This window comes from Chiloscyllium plagiosum, chromosome 19, assembly GCF_004010195.1.
Source record: "Chiloscyllium plagiosum isolate BGI_BamShark_2017 chromosome 19, ASM401019v2, whole genome shotgun sequence".
Lineage (NCBI taxonomy): Eukaryota > Metazoa > Chordata > Chondrichthyes > Orectolobiformes > Hemiscylliidae > Chiloscyllium > Chiloscyllium plagiosum.
Window position 1 is genome coordinate 39,378,188 of NC_057728.1, and position 27,844 is coordinate 39,406,031.

Below are 27,844 nucleotides of genomic sequence, written 5' to 3' on the forward strand. Positions count from 1 at the left end.
GTTGTGGTTGTTCACTGCCGAAATTCCTCAGGATAATACCCTAGACCAAACCATCTTCAGCTGCGTCATCAAAGGCCTTCCTCCTGCATAATGTCAGATGTTGGGGCATTCACTGACTATACAATGTTCAGCACAATTTGTGACTCCTCACATATTGAAGTCATCCGTGCCCATATGCAATTACTATGTGGACCAACATTCAGGCTTGAGGTGATAAGTAGCAAGTAACATTTGTGCCTCATAAATGCCAGGCAATGATTAGCTCAAACAAGAGGAGAATCTTATTTCCCCCTGACACTGAATGTTATTGCTCCTACTATCAACATCTTGGGAGGGGTTACCAGTAACTGATCCAGAACAGACGTTTAAATGTTGTGGTTCTGTTCGCCGAGCTGGGAATTTGTGTTGCAGACGTTTCGTCCCCTGTATAGGTGACATCCTCAGTGCTTGGGAGCCTCCTGTGAAGCACTTCTATGATGTTTCCTCTGGCATTTATAGCGGTTTGTCTCTGCCACTGCCGGTTGTCAGTTCCAGCTGTCCGCTGCAGTGGCCGGTATATTGGGTCCAGGTCGATGTGTTTGTTGAAACAAAGCAACCTGGACCCAATATACCGGCCACTGCAGCGGACAGCTGGAACTGACAACAGGAAGCAGCAGAGACAAACCACTATAAATGCCAGAGGAAACATCACAGAAGCGCTTCATAGGAGGCTCCCAAGCACGGAGTATGTCACGAAACGTCTGCAACACAAATTCCCAGCTCGGCGAACAGAACCACAACAACGAGCACCCGAGCTACAAATCTTCTCACAAACTTTGAAGACGTTTAAATTCATGCATGTTATGGCTTTTGGTGAGTTGCTGTATTTCCTGCACACCAGTTGACCTTAAGATCACGTTTTTTGTTGGGCCTCAGCCTTAATTTGTTTAAAGGTCCACTTTTGTTTCATCACAATTTGGTCATGTTTCCAACACAGGAATACTTTGCACTTGTGACTTTGTAGTTCCCGGATCTCCTGGTCTCTTACATCAAACCATCCTTTGCAAATTTGGTTGCCCATAGGAATTTATCACCATTCCCTACCTGCTGCATGACATCATACAAGCCTTGATCTTCACCAATGGACCCACTACACATCCGATGCATGTCTAAACTGGGGTCAAGCAAGGCTGTTTCAACCTAGCAATGTGAGACTTCAATATCTTCCCTGCTGCAACACTCCACCCTGTATCTAGAAGCTTCCTGGTGTAGAGCTAATCTACAGGACAAGTGATGGACTGTTCAACCTGTGTCACCTCCAGTCCAAAACCAAGAATACCCCAACCTCTGTCATCAAGTCATAGTACACAGACAACACCTGCAAATTCAAACACTCAGAGGCCAAGCTCCAAATTTGCAGCAATGCATTCACTAAGGCAAATAAAACAATGTGTCTAAAGCTACACACATGGAAGGTCCTCTCTATCAGCCTTCTCTGGGCCATATAGTGCTATGGAATTCATCAACACGTGAGGGTTCCATTCAATTCATATTCATGTATTATCACTTCCTGAGGTGTGTGCCTATGACCCTGGCAGTTGTTACAACTCATCGATCCTGAAGCAGTCCCATGCGCCTGGTGCAATTGGGGGTTCAGGGCTTTACAGTGGTGATATATATGGAAACAAAGGCTACCTATTGCGATCTTGGCTCATGACACCATTGTGTAATCCCTGACTGAGGCAAAGTGCAGATACAATGCTATCCATTCCTCAACAACGGCCATGATGGAATAGAAGATTGCTAGAGATGCATTTGCACTGCTGGGACAGATCTGGAAAGGCCCTCCAATGGTCCAGACACAGTATGCCACATCATACTGGTGTGTTACCTCTGCATAATTGGTGCTGGCAATGAGGTGATGATTTAGAAAACTGCTCCCATTCTCCCAGTTCCTCAGTGTCAGAGGAGGAGGATAAGGACAATGAAGTGGAGGAAGGTGACATTGTCCAAGTCAGAGCTCAATTTATTCATGTACTACAAGCCAACATAACTTCATTCACACCTAATTCCGGTAGAAGACAGCTGGGTGCAGCAGACAATAGCTGACTGTTACATTTTTTTCATAATTCAGCCTCAGTTGGCTTCACTTTTGTTCCCTTTTGTGTTTTATAGTTTAGATTAGATTTGATTCCTTACAGTGTGGAAACAGGCCCTTCGGCCCAACAAGTCCACACCAACCCTCCGAAGAGCAACCCACCCAGACCCATTCCCCTACATTCACCCCTGACTAATGCACCTAACACTACGGGCAATTTAGCATGGCCAATTCACCTAAACTGCACACCTTTGGACTGTGGGAGGAAACCGGAGCACCCGGAGGAAACCCATGCAGACACGGGGAGAATGTGCAAACTCCACACAGCCAGTTGCCCAAGGCGGGAAATGAACCAGAGTCCCAGGCGCTTTGAGGCAGCAGTGCTAACCACTGAGCCACTGTGCCGATGTTCCCTGACTGGACAATGAGAAGACATGGACCTACAGCAGTCACTGGGGATAGGGTAGCATTGACTTAGAGGCAGCACAAAATGGCTGCCCGTGGAGTTGGCATAAGGATGGCAGAGAAAGTTCAGCATTAGGGAGCAAGATCATAAGTGAGGACAATAGTAGCTTTGAGCATAAGATAAACCCAACATAACAGACTGAACAAAGAAGCTAACAAATTAAAATATGGAAGATTCTGTACAAAGTCACAGTGGCAAATATCTATAACAGGCAGTATGATAAGAGATGTTTGAGAATATATGGCCCAAAGTCTGTCATTTAGCAAGAATTGTAACAAATGTATGATCCCACAATAATGAAACTTCTTTAGATAATTGAGTATTGTGAAATTAAGAACTGTAATCTACACCTAACTTTCAGAGATTTGGTTGAATTGCTTGAAAACAAAGGGCTTTAGAGTGTGGAGTGGCACCCCCATCTCATTGGCAAGGGAGACTGAATGACAAATGGGTAAGCAGAGGATCTCTAAGGGGCACCAGCTTGAAATCGAGAAATGGCAGCTTCCCAACTTTAATAAGTGAATCTAAATAACAAGATAGCTCAAATGAATTCTTATGTCCAAGGATGGAGGGGGATTAGGAGGAGGACAGAGAAATCTTGTAAAACCATAGGAATTCACAGATGATTCTCGAGCTGGGAAAAAAGTGATTGAATTTCAGTCGTATTAGTGGGATTTCAATCAATGTTGTCTTAAGTAAAATAGTTGGAGAAGAAATATTTAAAGTAGGGACAATAATTTTCATCTCATTAGAAATCTTCTATTTAAAACATACTCACAGAGGGCATTGGAATAAAAGGAATTAGAATTGCAGCTAAAAGATGGAGGGACAGTGTTTATTTGACATTCCAAGGTCAGGTGACAAAGAAGCCACTCAACTCATTTGCTAAAGAATTCTAACATTACATAACTTTATATATAAACCAACATTATATTAGAACTGACATGATGAATTTTGTAGGCATTAACATCTTTTTGTTTCTCCTGTAGTAACTCCAAGGATTGGAATTGTGATGATGCTGCTCCTTTAACAAGATTGTGCTGTCCTTGGCTTTTTTTTTTCAGAGACATCGTGAAAGCAGCAATTCCAGAATGTCTGGCTTGGGTGGGTTTTAGGGCCAAGTTGATTATAGTTAACAGATACTGCCTCGGGAAATAGGCTTTTAAATTAAAAGAAAACACTTGTACAATGAAAGGGGATTGGCCAGTTCTCCCAGCTCAGATTTTCTTGGGTTTGGTTTAGGTTTTAAGCAGTCTGGCCATTTACTAAAAGCTCTCAATTCAATTTGAGACTGTAATCCAAGAAACAGCTACAAGGCAGGTGGTGTTCCATGCTGCCATCTCTCTCTCTCTACTGTAAGACCCTGTGTTTGATGTTTCCTTTTGTGCCAAGGTGTGTAGTTGGAACAGCATCATTAAGTTGATTTAATCTGTTGGGTTTTCGGGTATGTTACATTATTCCACATTCTGTTCTCTTTTGTTTGTGTTTCATTGTAAATGAAATCTTGTAAATAAATTCTGTTTTGTTTAAAACTAAGTGGTTTGACCAGAAGCATCTCTCCTGGAATAGCCACTGTACTCCTGCTCAAAACAACTAGCAAAGTTAGGGTCCGGGCTACTCTCTTGAAATGTTTTGAGGGGTTTTGGCTGGGTCCATAACAGAATGTAAATTAATGGGATGCATTGTAAGTTCCCAAGGAATAGTGATAAAGCAATATGCTAAACACCATGACATCATGGGAGAAACTAGGGTTACTATAAAGGTGTCCATCATTAATCAGGTGCTTACAGAACTGGATATATAGATCAGGGAATGGAACAATGACATCAATGTTGCATGTAATTATTGTAACTCGAAGCGTATAAATTGGGAAAAGTAGAGTTTCACTGCCTCGTCCTCTGATCTGAGCCATAATTAAGGCGACAACTGGGCTCCACATGAAAACTAGTTTCGGAATGGCCTCTGGCCTCTCTATCAAGTGTAGTAAAGGAGCTCCAAACAAAGATCAATTTGTACTACTGAACACAGAACTCAAGATTCCTCTTTGACATCTCTCCCCAGCAGAGAGGATAGCATGAAAGGATGTAGCTAAGTAAACTGTGTGGCCTGGTGGCTAAACAATAACCAATATGAGAGATTGACTTGTATGCGGAGGAAGTATTGGACATGCCTGACCTGCTGTGCTTTTCCAGCAGCACAATCTCAACTCTAATCTCCAGCATCTGCAGTCCTCACTTTCGCCTATGCTGGCTATATACTACGTACAGCACAGCTTCATGGCTGCTGATTCTTTATATTGACAACTGATGGTCAATGCAGATTGCAAACACTTGTCCTGGTGCACAGTAATATTTCAAAGATGACATAATTGCAAGGGTTGCTGGTCTGTGGTCAGATCTCTACTGAGTAGCAAGTCATTGTGGAAATGTTGCATGGTAAGACGGGGTAGAAATCAGATATGAAATACGCTACAGCAGCAGGGAAAGCAATTAATGAGGTGAGTTTGGCAAGTTATGGTGAGAAAATTCACTAAGCACCTGCCGCAAAATCCCCCCAAAATGTTGATGGATCTTGGACTTAACTTCTTCTGGATAAGATTCAGCCCAGAGTATTTAACGACAAAACTTCAAGCTTGACACTAAGCTCATGGCTTCCAAACCAGTAATGTTATCAGTCCTTACATATGCATCAAAGACATGGATAACATACAGAAATATGCCTCAAATTCCTTGTAAAGTATCACCAGTGATGATTCTGCAACATTCTGCAAATCCAATGGCAGGATTAACATTCTAGTTTCAGTGTCCTCTCTCAGGTCAACATCGTGGGGCATTGGTCACAGTTAGCTGCATTGAGGGTTCTCATTGTCTGTTAATTTGACATAAGACTTCTTAAACAAACTTTCTACTCTGGGCTTTGTTCGAGAAAAGTGGGCAGGGAAAATGCTTCACAAACATTCTTAAAACTTCCATGATAAAAATGCAATATCCCCATTGACTCATGGAGTCTCCAGCCCAAGTCCAGAGAGAGAGTCCCCTACGTTGCCATTAGATCAAGTGTCTCGGACAACCCAGATGGAAGTCAAGGGCAAACAGCAAACAGAATTTGCAAAATCCCAAGCACCCTAGGAGTTTCAAAAGCCCCTTTAGCAGAGTGTGCAGATCTAGCACAGGATTATTTAATGACCTGAAGATCTGCAACACCGAAGTGGAAGAAAATAATCCTTATTCCCAAGGGACTTCCTATGAAGACGTTTATCTACTTAACAATAAATTATAAAAATGCCACATGAATATTGCCTTCTTTACGCCACAGTGTAAATTAAATGCAATGTAGCAGATTACTGTCTGAAATCTGTGCTGCTAAATGTAATGCCAACTTAGATTTCCTGTTAAGTACATTTTATGGAATGCATGTCCACAGATTTGAACACCAAAAAAAAAGCACAATGGATTTATAAACATCATAAATCTTGCCAAAAGCACACAGTATCAATGGCATTTTTCTAAATCACCTTATGTTTTTATATTAGTTGGTAGCACTCACTTGTAAGTAGATTGAAGGTTAGTTGTCACCTTCAGTACACAATAAATAGAGCAGAGGCATTTCAGAATTACCTCTGATGGCATGATATCTGAGGTTCTAACATGCTTAGCACTTAAACAGCCTTTCAAACACCTGGATCTAATTCCCAAAGGATTGAGTTTCATAATATCTTAGATATAATTTTTTGCTTGACAGACTTCAATTGACGTTACCAGGGTTTGAAAAAAAATGTAATATTCTGTAGGACATAAGTCATTACCTCAGAATTATTCACAGTAAATTAACTATTTGAAAGCTACTAACTAAATCATTTTGTCTATTTTGCTGTCAGCAACCTGCCACTATCGCATTATTTAACAAATTCTTGTTATTGAATGTTGGTTCATAAATTAGGTCAAGGTTTGGCAGATTGATTCCATGTCAGTTTTCACCCAGTCAAGGAGCAAATTTTATTTCTTTGCCTTTCAGATAAAACTAGAATGGTAAGATAGTGGACACACAGAAGGCAAAGGCAAACCAAAAGTTAAAATATAGTGTGCAAAAAATAATATAAAGTAGTATCAAGGCAATATTTTTTCTACTTAATTCACAGATGTGGGCATCTCTAATTGAACATTAGTGAACCGGTTTTTTATGCCAATCAACAGTGGTGGCATTTTTCTTTCAATTCAACTTTCAAACCTGCCTTAGTGGTATTTGAATACAGATTAAACATTAAGCTAGGGTTTTGAATTATTTTGAATTACCACTATGCCACTGCGCTCACAAATAGAAATTAAGGGCAACGGTTTCTAGTGCAGTTCTTTCTTCAAATCTTTAAACAACTTAAGTAATATTTTAGTAATCTATAAACAAGTTACGGCTAACACCTAAATAGCCATCAGCAGTATTTACTGCATTATTAAAGTCTTTTCAACAATAGCCTCTGAACAGGATTGTAAATGAATGCCCCAAAGAAAATGGTGCAGATGCTTTCAACATGGAAACAGTTATCAAAATATGTATTCTATATTCACATAAAACCTCAAATATTGAAAACAAAATTTGGCATAGAAACAATAATACAAGTTTTAATCCTCTATAAATCTAGAATTTATTCTCAGATTCATCTGTCCATGTCAAGTTATTGCTTTAGAAAACAAATGCTGTAAGAACTGCAAAAATGAACGTGCATTTTGACAAAGTATAAAATAAATCTGTTTACACTACTCCATATAATTAACTGGTACCATTAACAGGTCTTTATACTTCCATATTTATTTTAAAACGTAACTAGGCAAAAAGACCTCACAAGATGTGAGTACTGTTTTGCCACTGTGTCTTTATGATGCTGCCGTGGGAACTTTCACATGTACAATATGAACACTAACTAAAGCTTGATGTAAACAAAATGAGAGAATGAAAAAGGAAAAGTAAAAGCTTAGTTCATTATTTCCTGGCAGAAATCACTTCGACATAAACTGTGAAATGCCTAAGAGACCTCCTTTGGCAAATATCATTTATTTGTTGACAAGTTGTGAATGATTTACTTCTTTCCAAGTAACAAAAAGCTTCATTGAAATACATTCCAATCATGATCATATTACTGCAAATTGAATTAAATGCTATTTAACCTGAGCCAGGGTTTTAGCTCTTCACGCTGCTAGCAGTAACATCTGAAAGCCATAATTTTATTGCAAAAGCAAAGATTAGCATCAAGAGAAAGAAAACTAATGCTGAGAGAAATAAATTGGGAAGTAGTGAATAAGTAACATTAGGCTTTGCTTTTGAAAGATCATTGTAAAAGCTCGGAAAGGTTTAAAGCAAACTAAGAAAATAAGAGCAGAAGAACACAAAAGGATTCAGTAGGGAGGGATAATGGAGGGAGGGAGGGCCCAGAGGCGTAATGTTTGCCTTTACTGCCTGGGTAGTAGTCTAAAAGGAGGGATCATGCATATATTATGGAATGTTACTGGTTTCATTGTTTTTGATCATTTTGCACAGTTTCTTTTATCCAACCATATAAACTGAGCTTTCAGAGTTAAAGAAAGTATACTGTGTACTGAAATAAATCAATATTAAGACTTGTACATTTCCAGTCTATTATTGAAGATTTTGTCAGTAGGTCAAGCAGCATACAGAGAGAAAGAGAGAGAAAGAGGGAGAGAAAGAGGGAAAGAGGGAGAGAGAGAGAGAGAGAGAGCGCGCAAGTGCTATTTGATGGAGGCAGCAGAGATTACATCACTAACTGCAGAGATGACAAGAGCCCTGACTTTCCTAGTTTTAGGAAGGCCTCTCATATTAGGTGTCACTCAGGCACTTTACTGAACAGTGGTGAGTCTTCCCCTGGGATCAAAGACCCTGTGCATGGAATCCCACTGTCTAACAGATGCCTGCTGAAATGTACCAGTTCCACTGAGGAGGGATACCATTGGCAGATAATGGTTACTGCCAGTAGAACACCTTCCCAATTATAGCACAAAGGAGATTGGATGGGTTAAATGGGGAGAAAGTGCTGGAAGCAAGGGCAGCAGATTGCTCAGTAGTCCACCCCTTCCTGATGGTGGGTAGAAGCCATAAGGTCCCCTTTCTCTTCTTATCCTATCCTGTACATTCTTTGATATCCAGGGTTCACAGAATTAGATGACCCTACTCTGTCTTCATTGGAATATGCTGGCCCTGTACTCTTCCTATTCCCTTCTTGAATGTTCCCTGTTCTGACGCAGATTTACCCAAAACTATTGGCTCCCAATCCACTTTGGCTCTATTGTACCAGCTCTTATTTTAATGAAAAAGTTTAGAACTTTGAATTCAGATCCATCCTTTTTCATAAATGTAATTATGATCGCTGTCTGAAAAATGTTCTCCCACCGTTATTTCAACTACTTGCCTGGCTTCCTGACCTAAAATTAAGTTCAGGACTGCCCCGTCTCTCATAGGGCCTTCTACACACTGGCTTGAAAAGCTGCTCCAGATATATTTTAAGAATTCTGTCCCTTTAAATATTCCTCAATAACTTTCCTATTAATATTCCTTTTAATAAATGTCTTCTGAAAATTTAATTACAGTAAACCCACTGGTTCTACCAGTTGCAGAACAATAGACTTGTTAATCATTTACTCAACAGGACTAAAGACGTGACTTGGCAATGCAAGATCTATGTCCTGTCATTGCTCGAGGATGCTTCCATTGAAAGAGCAGTGGCTACCTTGAAGATGCAGGCCCAGCAGAACACAATGTGTGTTTGGACCTGCAATCCACCACTATAGCCACAGATACAGTGCATCAATAGCAAGGCAAGAAGGAGACAAGGAACCTTAGCCTTCCTCCCATTACTCCTTCTCCTCAAAGGAGGTGCTCATTGGACACCAACAGGCAAGAGATGCACCAGCCAGGGACCCGAGATGGCCTTTCCATCTCCCCTCTCCCATTGACCCCATCACCTCCAGTAGATTACGCAGAAGAGAGTGCACTTGTGCAGGAGACGCTTAGCAGGCTAAGAACCTCTAAGCTAAGAAGCCATCTGCCAAAGTCATTGCAATTAACAAGACATGGCATCAGTACACTGCCTCCACTTCAGAGGCAGATGTCAGAGGGGTGCAGAGTGATAGACAAAGAAGAGATTTTGGAGGCACCCGAGAGACATGGCTATTTATTCAATATCTATAGTTTGGACTCCTATAAATATACATTCATTTACAGATAGGTATTCTGTGGTTTCATTATGCCATAAGGTGCTGGCATGGCTGGATGAATGGTCCTCCAGCTACAAATCATTTGTTATTTCACATCATCCGCAATATGAGTGCCTAATGTTGTTCTCATTACCTAGAGACGGTTAGACTTACCTGGGGGCTCTGCAACTAAAACTCACAAGACTGATTACAGGCATAGTGGGATTGTTGAATGAGGTGAGATGAAGGAGATTGGGCCTGTATTTGTACTTTGCAGGAAAGAAGAGACTATATGAGACATAAAAATCTGACAAAGCTCTGCAGGGTGGAGGCAGGAAAGATTCTTTCCTTAACTCAGTCTCCATAGCCAGATAACTCACTCTCAGGGTAAGAGGTAGGCAATACATAAGCAAGATATAAAGGACTTCATTCTCTCAGATAGTTGGGTGTGTTTGGAATTGTGCCATCCATTGGATAATGGTGGTGTCATCTCCGAATATGCTCATCTAATATAACGTAAGATTTCCAAAAGAGAAAAATCTCCAGAGCAACAGGGATACCAAGGGAATAAGGTGATTGGTTACAGTAGTCATGAAGACAGACAGCTGTGCAGAACACTATATGGTCTGATTGACTAAATCAAATTGAATCAGCTTTATTGTCACAGTGAACGAATACAGCGAAAAGTTTACAAGTTGTCATTTACGGCACTACCTTAGGTACAAGATACCTAGGTACAGATAATTAAGCATTTGGAATAACTTCAAAAAATAGGGATCGAAAAGATTTACAAGGATATTTCTAGAGTTGGAAAGTTTGAGCTATAGGGAGAGGCTAAATAGGCTGGGGATATTTTCCCTGGAGCATTGGAGGCTGAGGGGTGACTTCAAAGAGTTTCATAAAATCATGAGGGGCATGGATAGGGTAAACAGACAAAGTCTTTTCCCAGAGTGGGGAAGTCCAAAACTAGAGACTATGGGTTCAGGGTGAGAGGGGAGCTATTTAAAAGGGACCTAAGGGGCAGCTTTTTCATGCTGAAGGTGAAGCATATATGGAATAAGCTGCCAGAGGAAGTGATTAGATTACTTATAGTGTGGAAACAGGCCCTTTGGCCCAACAAGTTCACTCCGACCCTCCGAAAAGCAACCCACCCAGACCCATTCCCCTATATTTACCCCTTCACCTAACACTATGGGCAATTTTAGTATGGCCAATTCACCTAACCTGCACATCTTTGGATGGGGCTGGTACAGTTACAGCATTTAAAGGCATCTGGATGGGTATATGAATAGGAAAGGTTGAGGGGGATATGGGCCAAATGCTGGTAAATGGGACTAAATTTATTTGAGATACCTGGTGGAGTTGGTGAGTTGGACCAAAGAGTCTGTTTCCACGGTGTACATCTCTATGACCACATAAAAAAATTCCTAGCATAAGGAAAAAAAGGAAAAAAAATATACAATTTACAATGCATCCACCCTGGCACCCTGCGGTGGCACCCAGCCTCCAGAATGCACTGAGCCAATTTTACAGACCACACCTGGCTTTGAAACTCAAGGCCATACCTCCAGTCTGCAAGGGAACCTTAGATCCTTGCAATGGCCTCCAGTCCCTTGCCTCCAGTCCACAAGGGGCCTTGTCTACCTGTGACCAGGACTCACCTTCCTGTGACACGCTTGCCTCCATTCTCAGCTGATTCCAACAGAGTAACTTTAAAAAAACGTTTAAAGTTTTTAGGAGTTTAGAAAACACAAAAGGAAAGGAAGAGAAGTGGAGAGAAGAAGAGAAGAGAAGGGAAGAGAGAAGAAGAGAAGAGGAGGGAAGAGAGAAGAAAAGAGAAGAGAAGAGAAGGGAGGAGAGAAAAAGAGAAGAAGGGGAGGAAGGAGAGAAGAAGGGGAGGAAGGAGAGAAGAAGGAGAGGAAGGAGAGAAGAGAGGGAGGAAGGAGAGAAGAGAGGGAGGAAGGAGAGGAAGGAGAGAAAGGAAGAAATGTCCTTATGTTGGCCTGATAAAGTTTTCAGGAAACATAATCCACATCTGGAGCATGAGCGATGGTGGCCCACATGGAGGAGGTTTATGCAGTATTGGACCTCTCTCCACTGTCAATATGAGGACTCCTCGCTACTGTCATCAGCCAGGCCTACTGGGAGTGGCTCTCGTCTACCAGCACCCAGTCCTATAATCAAGAGATGCATTAATAACTTAAGCCATCTGACTGTTCTTCAGGATGCAGAAATTGCGAAAGCTTCCCAGATATTATGTACAAACCTGGAGGATTAGGCTGGTTTAGTCACATTTTAGTTGCACATTCATGGAATGGAATCCCTTTCTGATGGCAACAGCAGCTGGCACTCTAATGACAATCTACAATATTCTTGACACCATGGAAACTGGCTGTTACAACAAATCCCACTGGCCTGGCTCCCTGCCTCTCTGCAGACAGGGGAAGACTCACAAATTCATGGCTTCGTCAGAAGACAGCATTAGTGACCTCCCAAGAACAGTTGACTGTGGCTGATCAGAAGATACCTCAGAAGTCCTTAGTGGAGCCCTGGAAAAAAAGCTCAGGACCACAGTGACCGTCAGAGCAGCCTGCAAGTGATTACCTCCCAGTCCTTTCAGTTTTAGGTCCTCTTCGAAAGTAAGTTTCCATAGGAGCTTAAAAATGTGTTGCTGGAAAAGCGCAGCAGGTCACGCAGCATCAAAGGAGCAGGATGCTGCCTGACCTGCTGCGCTTTTCCAGCAACACATTTTTAAGCTCTGATCTCCAGCATCTGCAGTCCTCACTTTCTCCAAGTTTCCATAGGACCCAACCTCCAGCCCACTCAGAGTTGCCTCCTGCATTGACATTCAGCCAAGTGAAGGCAGGTGCAGTGCAGCACTCCGTTGCCTTCTGTCATGGGGTAATGCTGGTCATTGCCATTGCACCCAGGTGTCTGGATTTTACCCTTCCACAGGCTGTGGCTGCTGGTGATGTTCCTCTATCCTTCAGCACTAGAACCTCCTTAACTATATGATGGCCAGAAGTCGGGTAGGTTTGTTCCAAGCCACAGCAATATCATCTTCCGATGATTTGCCAGTGATCCATCTTGGCAGCATTTTATAATCTTCTCTCCAATCCTCTCCATTAACCTCTGCAGAACTGTGAACCTGGCTTATGTCTTGCCCTGATCTCTGCCTTACTCCACCATGGTGACCTTTTCAGTGCAAGACATTCATGTGAAGTGTGGGATTGCCCATGTCAGGGGTAATTGAAACACATTCATACACTTTCCTGAAATCCGTAATGAGCTTCCCTCAGTAAGTTCGAACACCAATCGTTCTAGCCTTGCCCTGGCATCACAAACCTGCCACTGACCCAACCTCTGCTATGAGAAAACTGAAGGTCTCAGTCTTGTAAAAGGTTACCCTCCATCATCTTGGCTCCTTACGGTTTGCAGCTCTGTCTCTATATTCCATCTATATCTTGGACATCACAAGATGCCCATAGCCCACAATGTACAGCAGTTCCATGCCTTTGTGAGATCCCACTAAAAGCAACCATCCTCCCTGCCATTAACTTTTAAAGCTCTGAATGCACTTTGTTTTTGTCTGCTGACACTGAATCACTTTTTATTTGAGTTTATTTTAGGAAAGACAGATGGATGCCTTATAAATCAGGCAGCACCAAAGGTGTAGTGTGCCCATCTGCCAGTATCCGCAGGCAAATTCCTTGTTTTGGCAAAGGGAGATTGACATTAACAAAAAAAGACTTATGTCGCAAGCATGAAATGTAAAGGCTTTACTAATCATGTTGCTAAGAATGGCTATCCAGAGATATTCAACTTAGTATCATCCTGAGCAATGGTGTATGAAAGAAAACTCATCAACATGATCAATAGATGGCAATGTCTAATTGTCTGCATCCACTGAAATATCACTAAAGCTATCTACAGGTGCTGGCATGACTACCTGACAAAGATCTTAAAGAATCCATCTTAATCAGCTTTCTATCAGCAAGTAGTCCAATGCAGAGCTGTGCCATCTGTCACACGTACAACTGTATATAAAATGAAGCAAATGTCTGGAACAACCAATGACCATATGAATTTGCTGTAACCTCAAAACATGCTTTTGCCTTCTTCCAGACATTGTGGTAGCCTACCTGGATGATGCATTAGAGTGGTAAACAGGGCTGTGATACACACCTCATGCAGCACTACAATTTTAGCAGCCATCAAGTGAAATGGTTGCTGGGTTGATCCATAACTTGCCCACAGAAACATGCTCATGGACTGTATAGTTATGTACCATTCTTTGCTTTTTCCCTTTTTCAATGGGTTGGAGTGACCAAGGAGCTTTTCCAGAACTGTGAGTAGGTCCCCAGAACCACTATCTTGATTTAACAACACCACATTTAACTTCCAACTACATATAATTTTCCAATTCCAGCACCTATCCAAATTTGCATTTGGAACTAAGTGTAATTGTGAGATTGAGTTTACCATTAAGAGATTATGTAGAAAGTGCATACCACTTGAATTGAGAAACACACCTATGTAAAACCATTTACCACATTGCTTAGTCAGAAATTATAGTCTATTTAAAAACTACTGCAAGAAGTTAGTCCACTTACCTCTTGATAAATCTCAATATGTTGCCCATTGTGGACTTGTTTAGAGCACGTAGGAAATTCTCTAATGCAGCAGGAGTCAGGAGGCCACTCCATTTCTGTCATTTCCAACCAATCTGAAAAGTATGCCACTCCGCAACACTTGAACTGGGAAAAGTAAAATTGATAGCACTCTAAGCTTCTTGAAATGTTTCTATTAAACTTGATACTCAATGATTTTTTACTGAAATAAAATGTTATACATTTTGTTCCATCTCAAACAAACCTCTCAATTGTAATAAAGTTTGTATTCAAAGTACAGCAGGGAGTTTCTGACACAACGAATTCTTAAACCATAATAAATGATCTGATTATTTATTTGGTGCAAATTTGCATTCCCCAGTACTGCAAATGAAACATTAATTACACTTCAAAAGTGGTTCATTGTGGAACCAGATTGGTTGCAGCAAAGAGAAGTTTCAGCAGATTTATTATGTCCATCTTGGCAAAGCAACTAGGCTCGTCCCATTCTCCAGTTAATACCCTGTTTCAGTGGAACCTTTTCCTCTCCAGATAATTATCCTGCAATGGGGAACAGTTTCCCGCTATCCACTTTACCCATATCACTCAATTTTTGAAAACTTCTATCAAATCTCCTGGCATCCCTTTCTTCTCTTATGTTGAGCAGCTCCAGCTTCCTTAATCCATCCATGAATAATTCTCATAATTCTTTTCTACACTCTTTAATACCTTCACATAATTATTAAAAAGGTGTAATGGCCAGACCAGTTCTTTACAAATGTTAACTATCAATGCCTTCATATTCTCCTGTCTATTTACATTTACAAGATCTCACATGCCTTGTACTGCATTCTCAATCTGGTCTGCACATTCAAAGATTTGTGCACACATACCTCCTCGTCCTTCTGATTCAACCAGTCTATGTCTCCTTTCTACCAATCTCCTTCTCATGGTTCATAATATTTCAAAGATTTTGGTGAACTGCAAATTTTGAAATGTGCACTGCAATCCCAAGACTAGGTCATTAATATAGATGGAGAAAGATAATGGTCTGAAACCCAACTCCTGTGAAATCCCCTGTATACTTTCCTCCAATCCATAAAAGAAAGTTTACAACTACTATTTCCTAAATCATTCAACAGACTTTGATTCTGGGTTGCCAATGTCCTTTTCATTCCATAGGCTTTAACTTTGCTGACAAACTTGTTTCATTGCACGTTATTAAACACATTTTGGAAGTCTACATACAACAATTATTCCGTCCTAACCTCTTCAAAAGGCTCATTGCTCACCCAATTTTCTTTTGTTCAGCTCCTTAGGTCACTTTTAAAATTAAAGGAGCTATGCAAGTTCAGTTTGTTGCTATAACACTGTAGTCTCTGACACAAATTCACAATTAGTAAACCTCAATGTAAATATTTTATGGCAAATTTGATGTGAAAATGATAGCAAGAAGCCTTTCATTCAAAACCAAAGAGCAAATATATCTGATTTTGTTTTCTCTCATCAGGTTAATCAAATTCTAAACTCACACTTTAATGTTTGCATTCTCATTTTCAAATCTCTTCACTGTTTCATCTCTCTCTATCTCTCCAACCTTTTCCAGGCCCAACCCCATGTGATGATCTTAACCCCTTTAACTGCATGTGCTTCATCCTTGGTGACCATACCATCAGCTGCCAAGGCTCTAAGCTCTGAAATTGTTTCCCAGAAGGTATTTCACCTCTTAATGTTTCTTGTATTTTTTAAAATGCTTCTTAAAACCATCTGCCCTAATATCTCCTGATGTGGCTCACTGTCAAACTTTGTTTTGTAATGCTCCTGTGAAGCACATTTGAACAGTCTATTCTATTGAAGGTGTTATTGTTGAGGTTGAAAACAAGTGAATAGTTTTTAGTCTCTCCTTTTTCAACTTAACTCTCCCATAAATAATACAAAATGCAATTAGCACTTTGGAAGAATGTAATAACAATGCCTTCAACTTTTTAAAAAACATAATTTACCTGTAAGATATCAGCTGTATTCTAACTAATTATTCATTCATAAATTGAACATAAAAAAGAATGTAAAATAATTCACAAAAGCACTTTTCATAAAAGGATAAAATTTCTAAAGTCTGCATTTAGATTCCATTATCATAAAATAATTCTCACTTTCTTTTCTGCTCAGTGCTCTTCCAAATTGACAGTAATGGGTCTGCCATTAGCGAGCAGCACACTCCAGACAGAAAATGTAGTTTACAAAGCATATAAACACATGTATCATTAAAGAATATCGCATCCCACCACACAAGCAAACTTAACAGTAATACTAATAGACTAAATGTCAAGTTGTAAAATCTACCTCCTTCTGAAAGAAATTCCAGGCATGAGTTAACCACTGGTACCTGGCCATACCATAATGAGACATTCTAGTCTTCAGCTCAAGCACATCAGACCTTTGAATGGAGATCTGAAATAAAGAATGACCTCTTAGTGACATCATTATAATTAAACTGTGACTTTTAGGATTAGTATGGCAAAGTGTAAAATATCAACCACATAGCACATACCAACATCTTGATAAAAAGTTCAATGATGTCGGCTCCAGATAATTCTGATACATATAAACCAGAACATGTGTGTTGCAGGCACGAGGTTTAAGAGCACACATTTATTAGTCTAGACTCAATAGCATGCATTGCCTTTGTAAATTCTCATTCCTTTGTTTGCCTGCCATTCTTTTCATGTAGAGGGCACACTACCATGACCTGTTTAAACTGTCCTCTTCCAGGAGACTTAGTTCCCTCCTATTCACTATGAAGTATGACTTGAAATTGTCCCTCTCAGAAGTGCAGTCAGTGGTTCAATACAACAAAGCTCACCCCAGACATGAATTGTCTGCTTTCCCCAGAATTCCATGGACTACTCTCCTGACCATTACTGACCAAACCATCAGGACTGAATTGGTAGGACAGCCCAAACAGACCAGACTAAAGTATCAAAGTACCCCGATTGGTCGACCCATAAGCCCTAAAATACTTGCAATTGACCTGCAAAGTTAATTGTGGCCCAATCCCTGTACTGCATGGATACAATCCTCAGACTGTGGTAGAATCAAATGCCTGAATGACCATGGCATCCTGAGCTGGAATAGGATGAGCGCCTGACTAACTGGTAGTACCTGTGACTGACTACTGCCTTCTTCATTCCACTAAGTACTGCTACCCTTTGATTTTCACAAATCACTATTTTCTTCAAGTACATGCAATCCCTTTGCTGCATAAACTGCTGGCATGTGCTGCGGGTCTGATGTTGACATATTATCGTTCCATTCAATGAGGTGTTCACCCCTATCTGACCAATGGGTTGAATGTTCAGTATTTTCAACCATCACAAGCTGCCTACCTCCTCCACTGCACTGAAAAGTAATGGAAGTCAGAGATCAGTAGTCTGTAACTGAGCACTGAAGACATTGCTTTCTTTGTGTGCTATGTGACCTTCACAGAGGCTGTCAGCCTGTATGTCAGTGCTGAAGTCAGGAAGAAATAAAAATAGAAATTGCTGGAGAAGTTCAGCAGACTGGCAGCATCTCTGGTGAGAAATCAGAATTAACAAGTCCAGTGACCCTCCAGAGAGCTGATAGTACCTAGGAGAAGATGGTATATGTGCTGACAACAAGAGATGTGGGCTTAGAAAACAATGTGAAATAGACAGGGGATGGCAGCCTTCAAGTAAGTGCAAAGTGAGTGAATGCTAAGAAATCAAGTTAAGAACCATTAGATGAGTGTGTGGATATCAACTGCATAGATGGATTTGTCTTTCTGCAAGGAAAATTAACCATCAGAACCATGCAGGTCAAAGGTGACCCTGAGCTCCAAAGTAAAATACTGAAGAGCTGAGGGGTGTGTGAGTTGGACTGAAAGCAAGCACAGTGATGAGGCAAGGCTGGTAGTTGGCTGATTTTTGTGCATGCAAAGTAATGGAGGATGGTGAACATGTTGAATGCAAAGGCATCTGAAGAGGAAGTTGCAAGATTACTAGGACAATAACTCAAAAAAGCTGCAACCACCAGGAACCTACTCTGAATTACTTGTCGGGAATTTGCACCTTTCAGTTTCTCAATGGAAGACAGTAATGTTCTAAGTGGGAGGAAAACAAGGTGAATGGGAATTTTAATTAGATGGAAACACATGGAAGTAAGGGAGTCATCTCTCCAGGGAAAGATTCTGAAGTTACCATTTAAACCTCAAGGGGAAAACTTTTCTTGACAACAAAAATCTGAATCTTTTCATTCTTGACAAACTTTAACATCTTTCTTGTCATTACCCTTGCTACATCAAGAAGGGAATAATTTCCACCCATGTTAAAGATTGAACTGGCAATATATATATTTAAGGCCACAATTCTCCATATAGGAAATATTCATTTCTTGTGTGTCACCACAGGAAGGTATTGGAGAAAAACTAATTGACCGTTGAATTACTTCTGCAAGTCTAGAGTGTCTCAACCTCTTGTCATCTATAATAGTCTGGTAGGGACATGAGAATAGGCGGATTGCCAATCTCCAAGTTCACGTGATAAGGAGACTATAACTGAAAAGGAAAATAAAACCTAATTTTGAGTTGTCCATCAAGAGCCTGGGGTGATTTGCTTCTGATTTGCCAATTTCAGTTTGGCATCTGCTCAATAACTCCACCAGATGGCATAAATGAGAACAGAAGGTTACTGTGTGAGAAATCACATTACAAACTTATGCAGTGTAACTGCATAGTGCATTAGCTAGACACTGCATGCTGATGACATCTAGAAACAGATTTTAGATTTTATGATAAATATTTTGTTATTTACTTTATAATCATTTTACACTCAATTGTATGAATAACTAAATAGATTGTGAAGGAAAGTGTTTGCTAATTGGCAATATTTTTAAATCTGCAATTTACAGAAATGTCTATGCCAATTTCAGCATGGCACTTTATCTGACAAAGGTGTTATGGCATTTACTGAAGATTTTTTTAAAATAAAAAGCAGTACTTATTACATTCCAAAATTTCTTGTAAGTAAAAAATGAACTGCAGCAGCTACCAATTAAGAAACATCAGAGTAAATTTTGACTCCCAAGTTGCACAGTGCTATGACTTTTTTGCCGCTTGAGTTTAAAGGATTATGAATGCCTGGATTGTTTTCTTTTCTTTATAAGCTCAAATGCAAAGATATGTTATGGAACTTTTTTAAAAAAAAGCAAGGCATTTCCTGGAAAACACTTGGTTCCAGATATTTGCTGATCCTGGTTGCTTGAATTTACTTTCAGGAAAACACCCCTTTTTTTTTAAAACTGTGTTTAAAGGCATTTGAAAGGTGTTTAGCAGACTCTGATTTTCATTTGGAGAAAGCCTGTAAAAGAACAAGCAAATCAGCCTGGGTCTCTTATTGCTGAAGCACCTTTGTGATGAATTGATTGTGTGAAACCTGATTGCCCTCTTGAAGAGCAATGGAAGAAATCTTGGAAATATATTTCCTGAGCAAGCTGCTTCTGCCAAGATCCCAGAGACAACTGGGAACGTCAGACCAACAGCCATCTGTACATTTCAAAGTTTATTCTTTTAATCTTAATAACTAAGATTTATTGACTGTGTGTGTGTGTGTGTGTGTGGGGGGGGGGGGGGGGGTTATTTAGAGAGGTTAATCTTTATGTTTGCATTTTCAAACAAAGTCCATCAACCATTTTTGCATTGTCTTTGACAAAGTTCTGTTTATAATAAATCTTACTTCTGAGCTCATTTAAGTATAATACACATATAGCATTTGATTGGCCGTATCAGAAACCGGATAAAACAATTAAAATTATGTTGTGCCCTAATAAGTAGTTGAACTAACAAAAGACAACACACTTTGCTCAACCTAGTCAGAACAACAGATGGATGTCAAAGACAACTGAAGACCTGTTATGCTTTGCTCACATGATTTTATTGGAATATTGCGTGCAATTCTGGTCTCCTTCCTATCGGAAAGATGTTGTCAAACTTGAAAGGGGTCAGAAAAGATTTACAAGGATGTTGCCAAGGTTGGAGGATTTGAGCTATAGGGAGAGGCTGAACAGGCTAGGGCTGTTTTCCCTGGAGCTGAGGGGTGACCTTATAGAGGTTTATCTTTGAGGAGAAAGTGAGGTCTGCAGATGCTGGAGATCAGAGATGGAAATGTGTTGCTGGAAATGTGTTGCTGGATTCCTGAAGAAGGGCTAATGCCTGAAACGTCAATTCTCCTGTTCCCTATATGCTGCCTGACCTGCTGCGCTTTTCCAGCAACACATTTCCATCTCTTATAGAGGTTTACAAAATTATGAAGGGCATGGATATGATAAATAGACAAAGTCTTTTCCCTGGGGTCGGGGAGTCCAGAACTAGAGGGCATAGGTTTAGGGTGAGAGGGAAAAGATATAAAAGAGACCTATGGGGCAACTTTTTCACGCAGAGGGTGGTATGTGTATGGAATGAGCTGCCAGAGAATGGGGTGGAGGCTGGTATATTTGTAACATTTAAGAGGCATTTGGATGGGTATACAAATAGGAAGGGTTTGGAGGGATATTGGCTAGATGCTGGCAGGTGGGACTAGATTGGGTTGGGATATCTGGTCGGCATGGACAGGTTGGACCGAAGAGTCTGCTTCCATGCTGTACATCTCTATGACTCTATGACTGTGACTCTATGATTCAGATGTTACCTGACACTTCTTTAGCCAGTACTATGACTGCAGCCAGCATTCACTGGTGGGTTTTAGACCATGCAGTCTATATTTAACCTACAGTGAAAATGGTTATGCATCATAACATCACCAGGATGCAACTTTGCCATGTAGTTTACCACAAAAACACATCCACATGCCCCCTGGGCCCCTATTTTGAGGTAACCAGTCCTCCCTTGCCTGAATTATTCTGGATTCTGGATTAGTGGTGCTGGAAGAGCACAACAGTTCAGGCAGCATCCGAGGAGCAGTAAAATCGACGTTTCGGACAAAGGCCCAATTATTCTGGAGTTGGGAGAAAGGGAAGGAATGGTTTGGAGACATCGTTAAAACCCTGCCCTCCCTCATGTTTAACCCCTGGCCTCATCCATTCCAGTCAGGAGAATGAGGTTAAAATTAGGTCTCTTATTTGATGTAATCTGACTGGTATTTAATCATCAGCTAACCAGAACAAATTATGTTATCTACATACAACCAAGTAAGGAAGATTTTTTAAATCCAGCTGAAACAAGCAGATAGCTTATCATCTGAATGATTAAAGCATGAACAATGTAGCACTTCTCTGGTACTGCACTGAATGATGCTTAATTTTAAATAATGCCTTCACCCCAAACGGAGCAAAACGCATCCTGCTACTCCAGTGTGCAACTTCTACTTTCCACACAAAAAAACCGTCTGAGTTTACCCTCTGCCAATGAGATTCTTGGTTTCACTTTTGCACATGTTGTTAGGAATAGGCAGAACTTGTCAAACTGAATTTTAAAAATTTGTTCTTGGAATATTCATTCTGGGCTCATTATTAACAAAGTCAACATTTATTGACTATCTCTCATTGCTTTTTGAGAAAGTCACTTACAGCTTGAAAAACAAAAGACTTCCATCAATTGCAATAAGACTTGAACCATGAACTCAGGAGCAAATTGCTGCAACACTTGATCCACCAGCACTATTTCAGTAGGGTTATGAGTCACACACATATTTACCCAGTTCAGTCACAGAATAAAAGGTAGACTTGAGAATTGTTTAGCAAATGATTTGGATATCTGTTGTACTATCACCATTTCATTTCTATAGAGTTTCTTCATTAACTTTGAGGTGTAAATGTCTTTCAAATGAATGCTCCCAGAGACACAAAAGCAAACATTTACATTTCCATGAACGAATGCATGTAACTAGAAAATCATTCCAGACAACAACCATGGGCACAGTTGAGATAGCAGGCAATTTTCTCATTTTGTGTGTTACTTGTTGGAAATTGGCCAAGATTAAATAGTTCACTTTATTTGTACGGGATAGCATTGCATGTCGAATAAAAACATAACTTGCATTATCCCAGTTGCTTAAATAACTCTTACTCTGTTATAGAAAATATAGGCCATAGGTGAAGTTTCAGAATCTGGCTAATTCACAGTTCTCATCAAATTGATGAGTTGTAAATTCATTTGTGGGAATTAAACATACAGACACCGAATTAGATGATAGGGTTCAATGTACAAGTCTACATTGGTTGGAAGTCTTGCCTTTTGACATTACAAATCCAAAGAAGAGACTTACATTTTCCATTTAATTACAGAATTTTAATCTATTGTCCTCTACAAAGACTTGCAAAATTATCACATGCTGCCGCACCAAGTTGTTTTTTTGATTTGGAAGGTGATATTATTATTTTAATATTTCGAATTCTGTCAAAAGGTATGGAGGGAATTGGTGTACATTTGTAGAGTTGAAGCCCAAAAGTTCCAGAAATGCAGAGGTCTTCCTGAACTTAACTTCATTAGACTATTTTGTGCCATTCCCCACATGGCAACTGACAGGATTGAGGGGCTGTTTACTGCTCAGGATAGAAAGACAGTGACAGAAACCTGCAGACTAGGATAGCTGAGCACTTTCCTCAGCAATCGCTAAAAACTTGTACCTAATGGACTGAGAGATGGTGGGAAGCAATATGGGAGGACAAAGTGTTGGGTGAAAGATCTAGGGAAGGGAGAAATCAATGGAAGAGATCGCAATACTGCAATCACAGTGAATGTTTATAGGAAAGAGGAGTGGATAGGAGAGTGAGGGTGGTTGCAGAAGAGAATGGTGAGAAAAATTGTGATGGAGAGAGTGATTGCAGTGGAGACAGTGAGAGACCACAGCAGATTTGTGGCTGGGGATGTTGAGAGGGAGAGATGGGAAGAAAGATTTGGAGTTGAGATGCATTTACTGATGCATCTAGCATTTCCCACATCCTTCAGGTGATAACTTTCCTGAGCTCTACAAGATGTGTTTATGGCAGGCTGGTTTGTAACCTTTAACTCAAATATTGGAAATGATCAACTTGGATCTATGAAAAGTTGCTGCTTTATACAAAGCTGAATTTTAAAACATTCTCTTTCAAATGTGCATAAAATGATGAAGCTATTCCAACCAAATTTGTTTGCTAGATGCACATGAAGCAACAGCCAAATCCTGTGCAAATGAAATAAAGAAGCACCCAAACAAATGTAAAAGATAAGTTCACAAGGCTAATGAAGGTTTGAAATGCTCTGCACCAGTTTAGAAATCTGAGATTATATTTCATAATCTTAAAACAAAATTCACATTTAAAATCATATTACTAACATATGGTAATAATTAAAATTAGTTGGTGTTAGAAGTATTTTATACATAAATGCTTTCAACAGACAAATTTCTCAAGCTAATGAAATACTGTGGTAGAAAAATTGGAACACTGAATAAATGAACATGGATCAAATAATAATCATTAAATAATAAAGGTGGTGGCTTTTCAATTCTGAATTATTAGGAATTCATGACTAGCTAAATAAGTTCTCTAGTTAAATCCATAGCTGGCATTTTATCAACATGCCATTGTCTCATTGCAAGATCCAATTGGACATTCCTTGTCTATATGGGTGGACAGTGGAACCATGTCTGAGGTATTATCAGTGGCAGCTACTTAAGAAGCTACTGCCAAGAATGCCACTCCATGAAGAAGCTTTCCTCTCCAACTTATTGATCCATACAAAGGGATGGTATCCTCCCTAGCTTTGGCAGCATGACCAATGGAGGTGGATATTGCTGAGGTTGCCTCCATGTTGAGGCTCTGTTAAAGGGCTGGAGATAATTTTCTTTTAGTGTTCCATGATAGGCAGTCCCTGGTGATGGAGGGGTGAATGCTGAAGGCATGTCATGCCTTGAAGAGACAGTGGTGGCCATTGTCACTGTTGGGGCTATCTAGACCCTTCTGTGGGAAGCTCTATAAAGTTCTCAGTAACAAAGGAAAGATGGAAAGTCTAGCCTCCACTTCCTGGGAAGCTGCATTTATATCGTTGGAATATTGCTTGGTGAGGGCCATTCTAATACCAGTAAAATGCTGTTGGGGTAGCTTCATATGGTCATTAAAAAGCTAATTACTTTAATTGTCACTCAATCTTATTTCGCAGGCAACTGAACTGTTGCTGTTGCTGCCTTTTGAACTATCTTGCAATAGAAGGTCACAGGGTTTCCATCCTTGTGCTGTTTTAGCTGCCTATGTCCAAATTGTAGCATGCTACCAAAACTAACAATTCTGTCCTTTGTAATACACTTTTTGACTGTGTTTTGCTTCAACATACAATGAACAAATGCATTTGAAGAAAAATGATAAATGTTTTTTAAACACAAAGTAAAACTATTATCCACCATAATTTGTCACGTAAGGCAGTGTGACATTTCAATTTCCTTACAGCTACTACTACAAAATCAAGTTATTGAATCTCAAACAGTACATGTATGCTTTGATATTAAATGTTAAATGTTTGCAGTAGATATTCTACAGTGTATAACATTTTGTATTTCACTATGTAGATAATTTGATGAACTATTCTGATAAAATGACAGGTTGTTGTGATAAAATGGTTTTGTGCCATACTGGAATATCTTATTCAACCATTTCTATGCACATATGATTTTTTTTCATTTTGAATCTCACGAATCATATGAAACTAAATGGTGATTTTTTTGGCAGAGGAATTCACATATAATATCAAAGAGGACATTAATTTGTTCCAAGTTCAGAATGAACAAACTTTTTATTGAGCTATTAAAAATGGATGGGATTAACAATAGTGAACATGCTTTCAGCCTTTGGTTATAGTGCAACAACTAATTGTAAGTAAACAACATCTTCATCTCATGCACTTCAATGTCAAACTACATCCTCATTTATTTTAACTCTTATTTATCATCAGATTCAAAGTTTCAACATAAAGGGGCAGTGAGGTGTTGGGGTGGACACAAGGTAAGAATATTATATATAAGAGGGCAGCAATTTGAGACAAATCTGAATCCACGTTTCATGGTATAAAATTTACCTGGGAAAGCTAGTGTAGAGGGAGAAGATGATAGCTCCTATTTGTACCCTAGGTCAAAAGACTACATTAGGAGTGTATTTGAGGCTAATCTGATTCTTATAATGCATACCAGTTACATTTTATTACCAAGTTTCCCTTCATGGAAAGTTTTTGTAAAACATGGTTCTCCTTTTCAGTCCAATTTGTGAGGCATGATATCATTTCAATTTTCTATTATACAGATGGGCTTGTGTTCCTTTTAAACCTGTACAACCACAGGTTTTACACAATGATGTAGTCTTTGTAATTTGGGAAGGAATCCATGCTTTTATACCAAGTTTCCAAAGATTCTATGGGAATTTCACATTCAGTTTCTGCATACGTGTCTAGATAACAATTACCATCGCTTGCTACAAAGTTAATCTTTCTTTACATGCTTGGCCTATCTCTGCTGACGTCAAGTGGAACTCCCCATCATCTCTATTACTAACGCTATTTCATAATGGATCACTGATCTCTAGAGAAATTGTGTAAATGGATGTTCAGGCTATTTCACCAGAAATTTCATGGATGATCCACCAGAGTTAGAAAAGGAAATTGAAAAATGTCAATAGAGAAGCTTAGGGCACTAATTTTTCATTCTCTCTTTCTCTCTCTCTCTCTCTCTCCATATCACCCTACCCACCGCACCTGCCCCCCCCAAAAAAAAAGTCAATTCTACAGCAAAAAAAGTCTCTAATTTAACTTTCTAATTATTGCCACTGATGAAATTAGGAGACAGAGTGAGAGATGAAAACACTAAAGGAGAAGGACATGCAGAGAAATAAGGGAAAGCAAGTAGATAATGAGAGTAATTTTAACCTCCCTGCCTGAGTGGTAATCAAGAAGAAAGCAATACTTTTTATGGATTCCACTTTATTTTAGCAATTTGAGGGGATTATATAATGGACAGATAACTTCCTCTGGCAGCTTATCATCCATTTAGCACTGCTCAAAATTGTCCTCCAGTGTAATTCTTCATCCTGACCTGAATTCTTTTTAACATTTGCTAAAATTGGAAAGCCAATAACGCCAGCTTGAGCAAATTGGGTAGGAGAAATGGAGGGGAGATAATTGAAGGGACCTGTAGCTCTCACCATGCAAGAAGTCAGAAACAGTTAGCAGTGGATACAATTAAGGATTGGTAGTGGAATGAAGAGGAGGAGGATTATGGGTTGAGTAGGTCACACAAAGACAAAGCAATATGGAGAATTTCAAAAACTTCAAAGGACAAGAGGAAGTATAAGTGATAGAGTGAGATAATTAGAAAGGAGGTCTGGGATACACACATTTTCATCCCAACCATGACCAGAAACAGAACTTGTCATTGTCAGTTCTTGATCTGCCACTCCATTACACCTCCAACTGAAAAAAAAAGAACTCAGATGATGCAAAGAGAAACAAATGTATTCAGGAAGAGAAACTCAAGAGCGAAGAACAACAGACAGGAGCAGAAGCCAAAAGGCAAAGTGATGAAGGCAACAAAGGCAGTTTATAGATGGAGTGTATCTATTTCTCTAAAATAAATAGTTCATTTGTAAAAAGATGCAGAATCAACTGTAATCTTATCACTCATTTAATGCGGTAATCATTTCAACATGTAGTTTCATTACTGAAGCTTTTTCTTAGCTATTCATTCTGGAAATTAAAAATACTGAAAATATCTGAAAACAGGTTTAAAAGACAATATGAAATGTTATAGAATGAGAGAAATGAAAAGGAAAACACAAAATAGTTCCAAAGTTTCTGTATCAGTTGAAAGTACACGATAAGAAAAAGTAATAGGAGCATAGGTAGATCATTTGGTGTCTCAAGCCTGCTGTGCCATACAATAAGACCACAACTGAGCTGATTCTGAATCTTAATTCTAACTTCTTGCCTGCATCAACAAATGCTTAACTCCATTATAGATCAAAATCTGTCTAACTCAGCTTTGATTGTGCTCCCAGGAGGACCAGTTCCAAAAACGCACATCCCAGATGGCCTCCTTCTTCAAGGACCGCAATTTCCCCCCTGACGTGATCGACGATGCCCTCCACCGCATCTCTTCCACTTCCCGATCCTCCGCCCTTGAACCCCGCCCTTCCAACCGCCACCAGGACAGAACGCCACTGGTCCTCACCTACCACCCCACTAACCTCCATGTACAGCGCATCATCCGCCGTCATTTCCGCCACCTCCAAACGGACCCCACCACCAAGGATATATTTCCCTCCCCTCCCCTAACAGCATTCCGTAAAGACCACTCCCTCCGTGACTCCCCCGTCAGATCCACACCCCCCACCAACCCAACCTCCACTCCCCGCACCTTCCCCTGCAACCGCAGGAGGTGCAAGACTTGCGCCCACAAGGATATGCAGGTTTTTGGACTCCTCCATCACCAGACCACAACAACACGACGGTTGGAGGAAGAGC

At 40.0% G+C, this 27,844-nt stretch overlaps 1 protein-coding gene across 6 annotated transcripts in view; it reads right to left on the reverse strand.

Moving 5' to 3' along the window:
- Positions 1 to 27,844, reverse strand: part of tspan12 (tetraspanin 12) — a 59,474-nt gene that overhangs the window by 11,244 nt on the left and 20,386 nt on the right. For all 6 annotated transcript variants that reach the window (XR_006314510.1, XM_043709606.1, XM_043709609.1 and 3 more), the window contains 2 exons: positions 16,696 to 16,803; positions 14,356 to 14,499 (listed from right to left, as the gene is read on the reverse strand). Coding sequence is in view for 5 of the 6 variants with exons in the window: in XM_043709606.1 (XP_043565541.1) it covers positions 14,356 to 14,499; positions 16,696 to 16,803 (252 nt within the window). In the remaining variant the exon portion in view is untranslated. The remainder of the gene's footprint in view (positions 1 to 14,355; positions 14,500 to 16,695; positions 16,804 to 27,844) is intronic.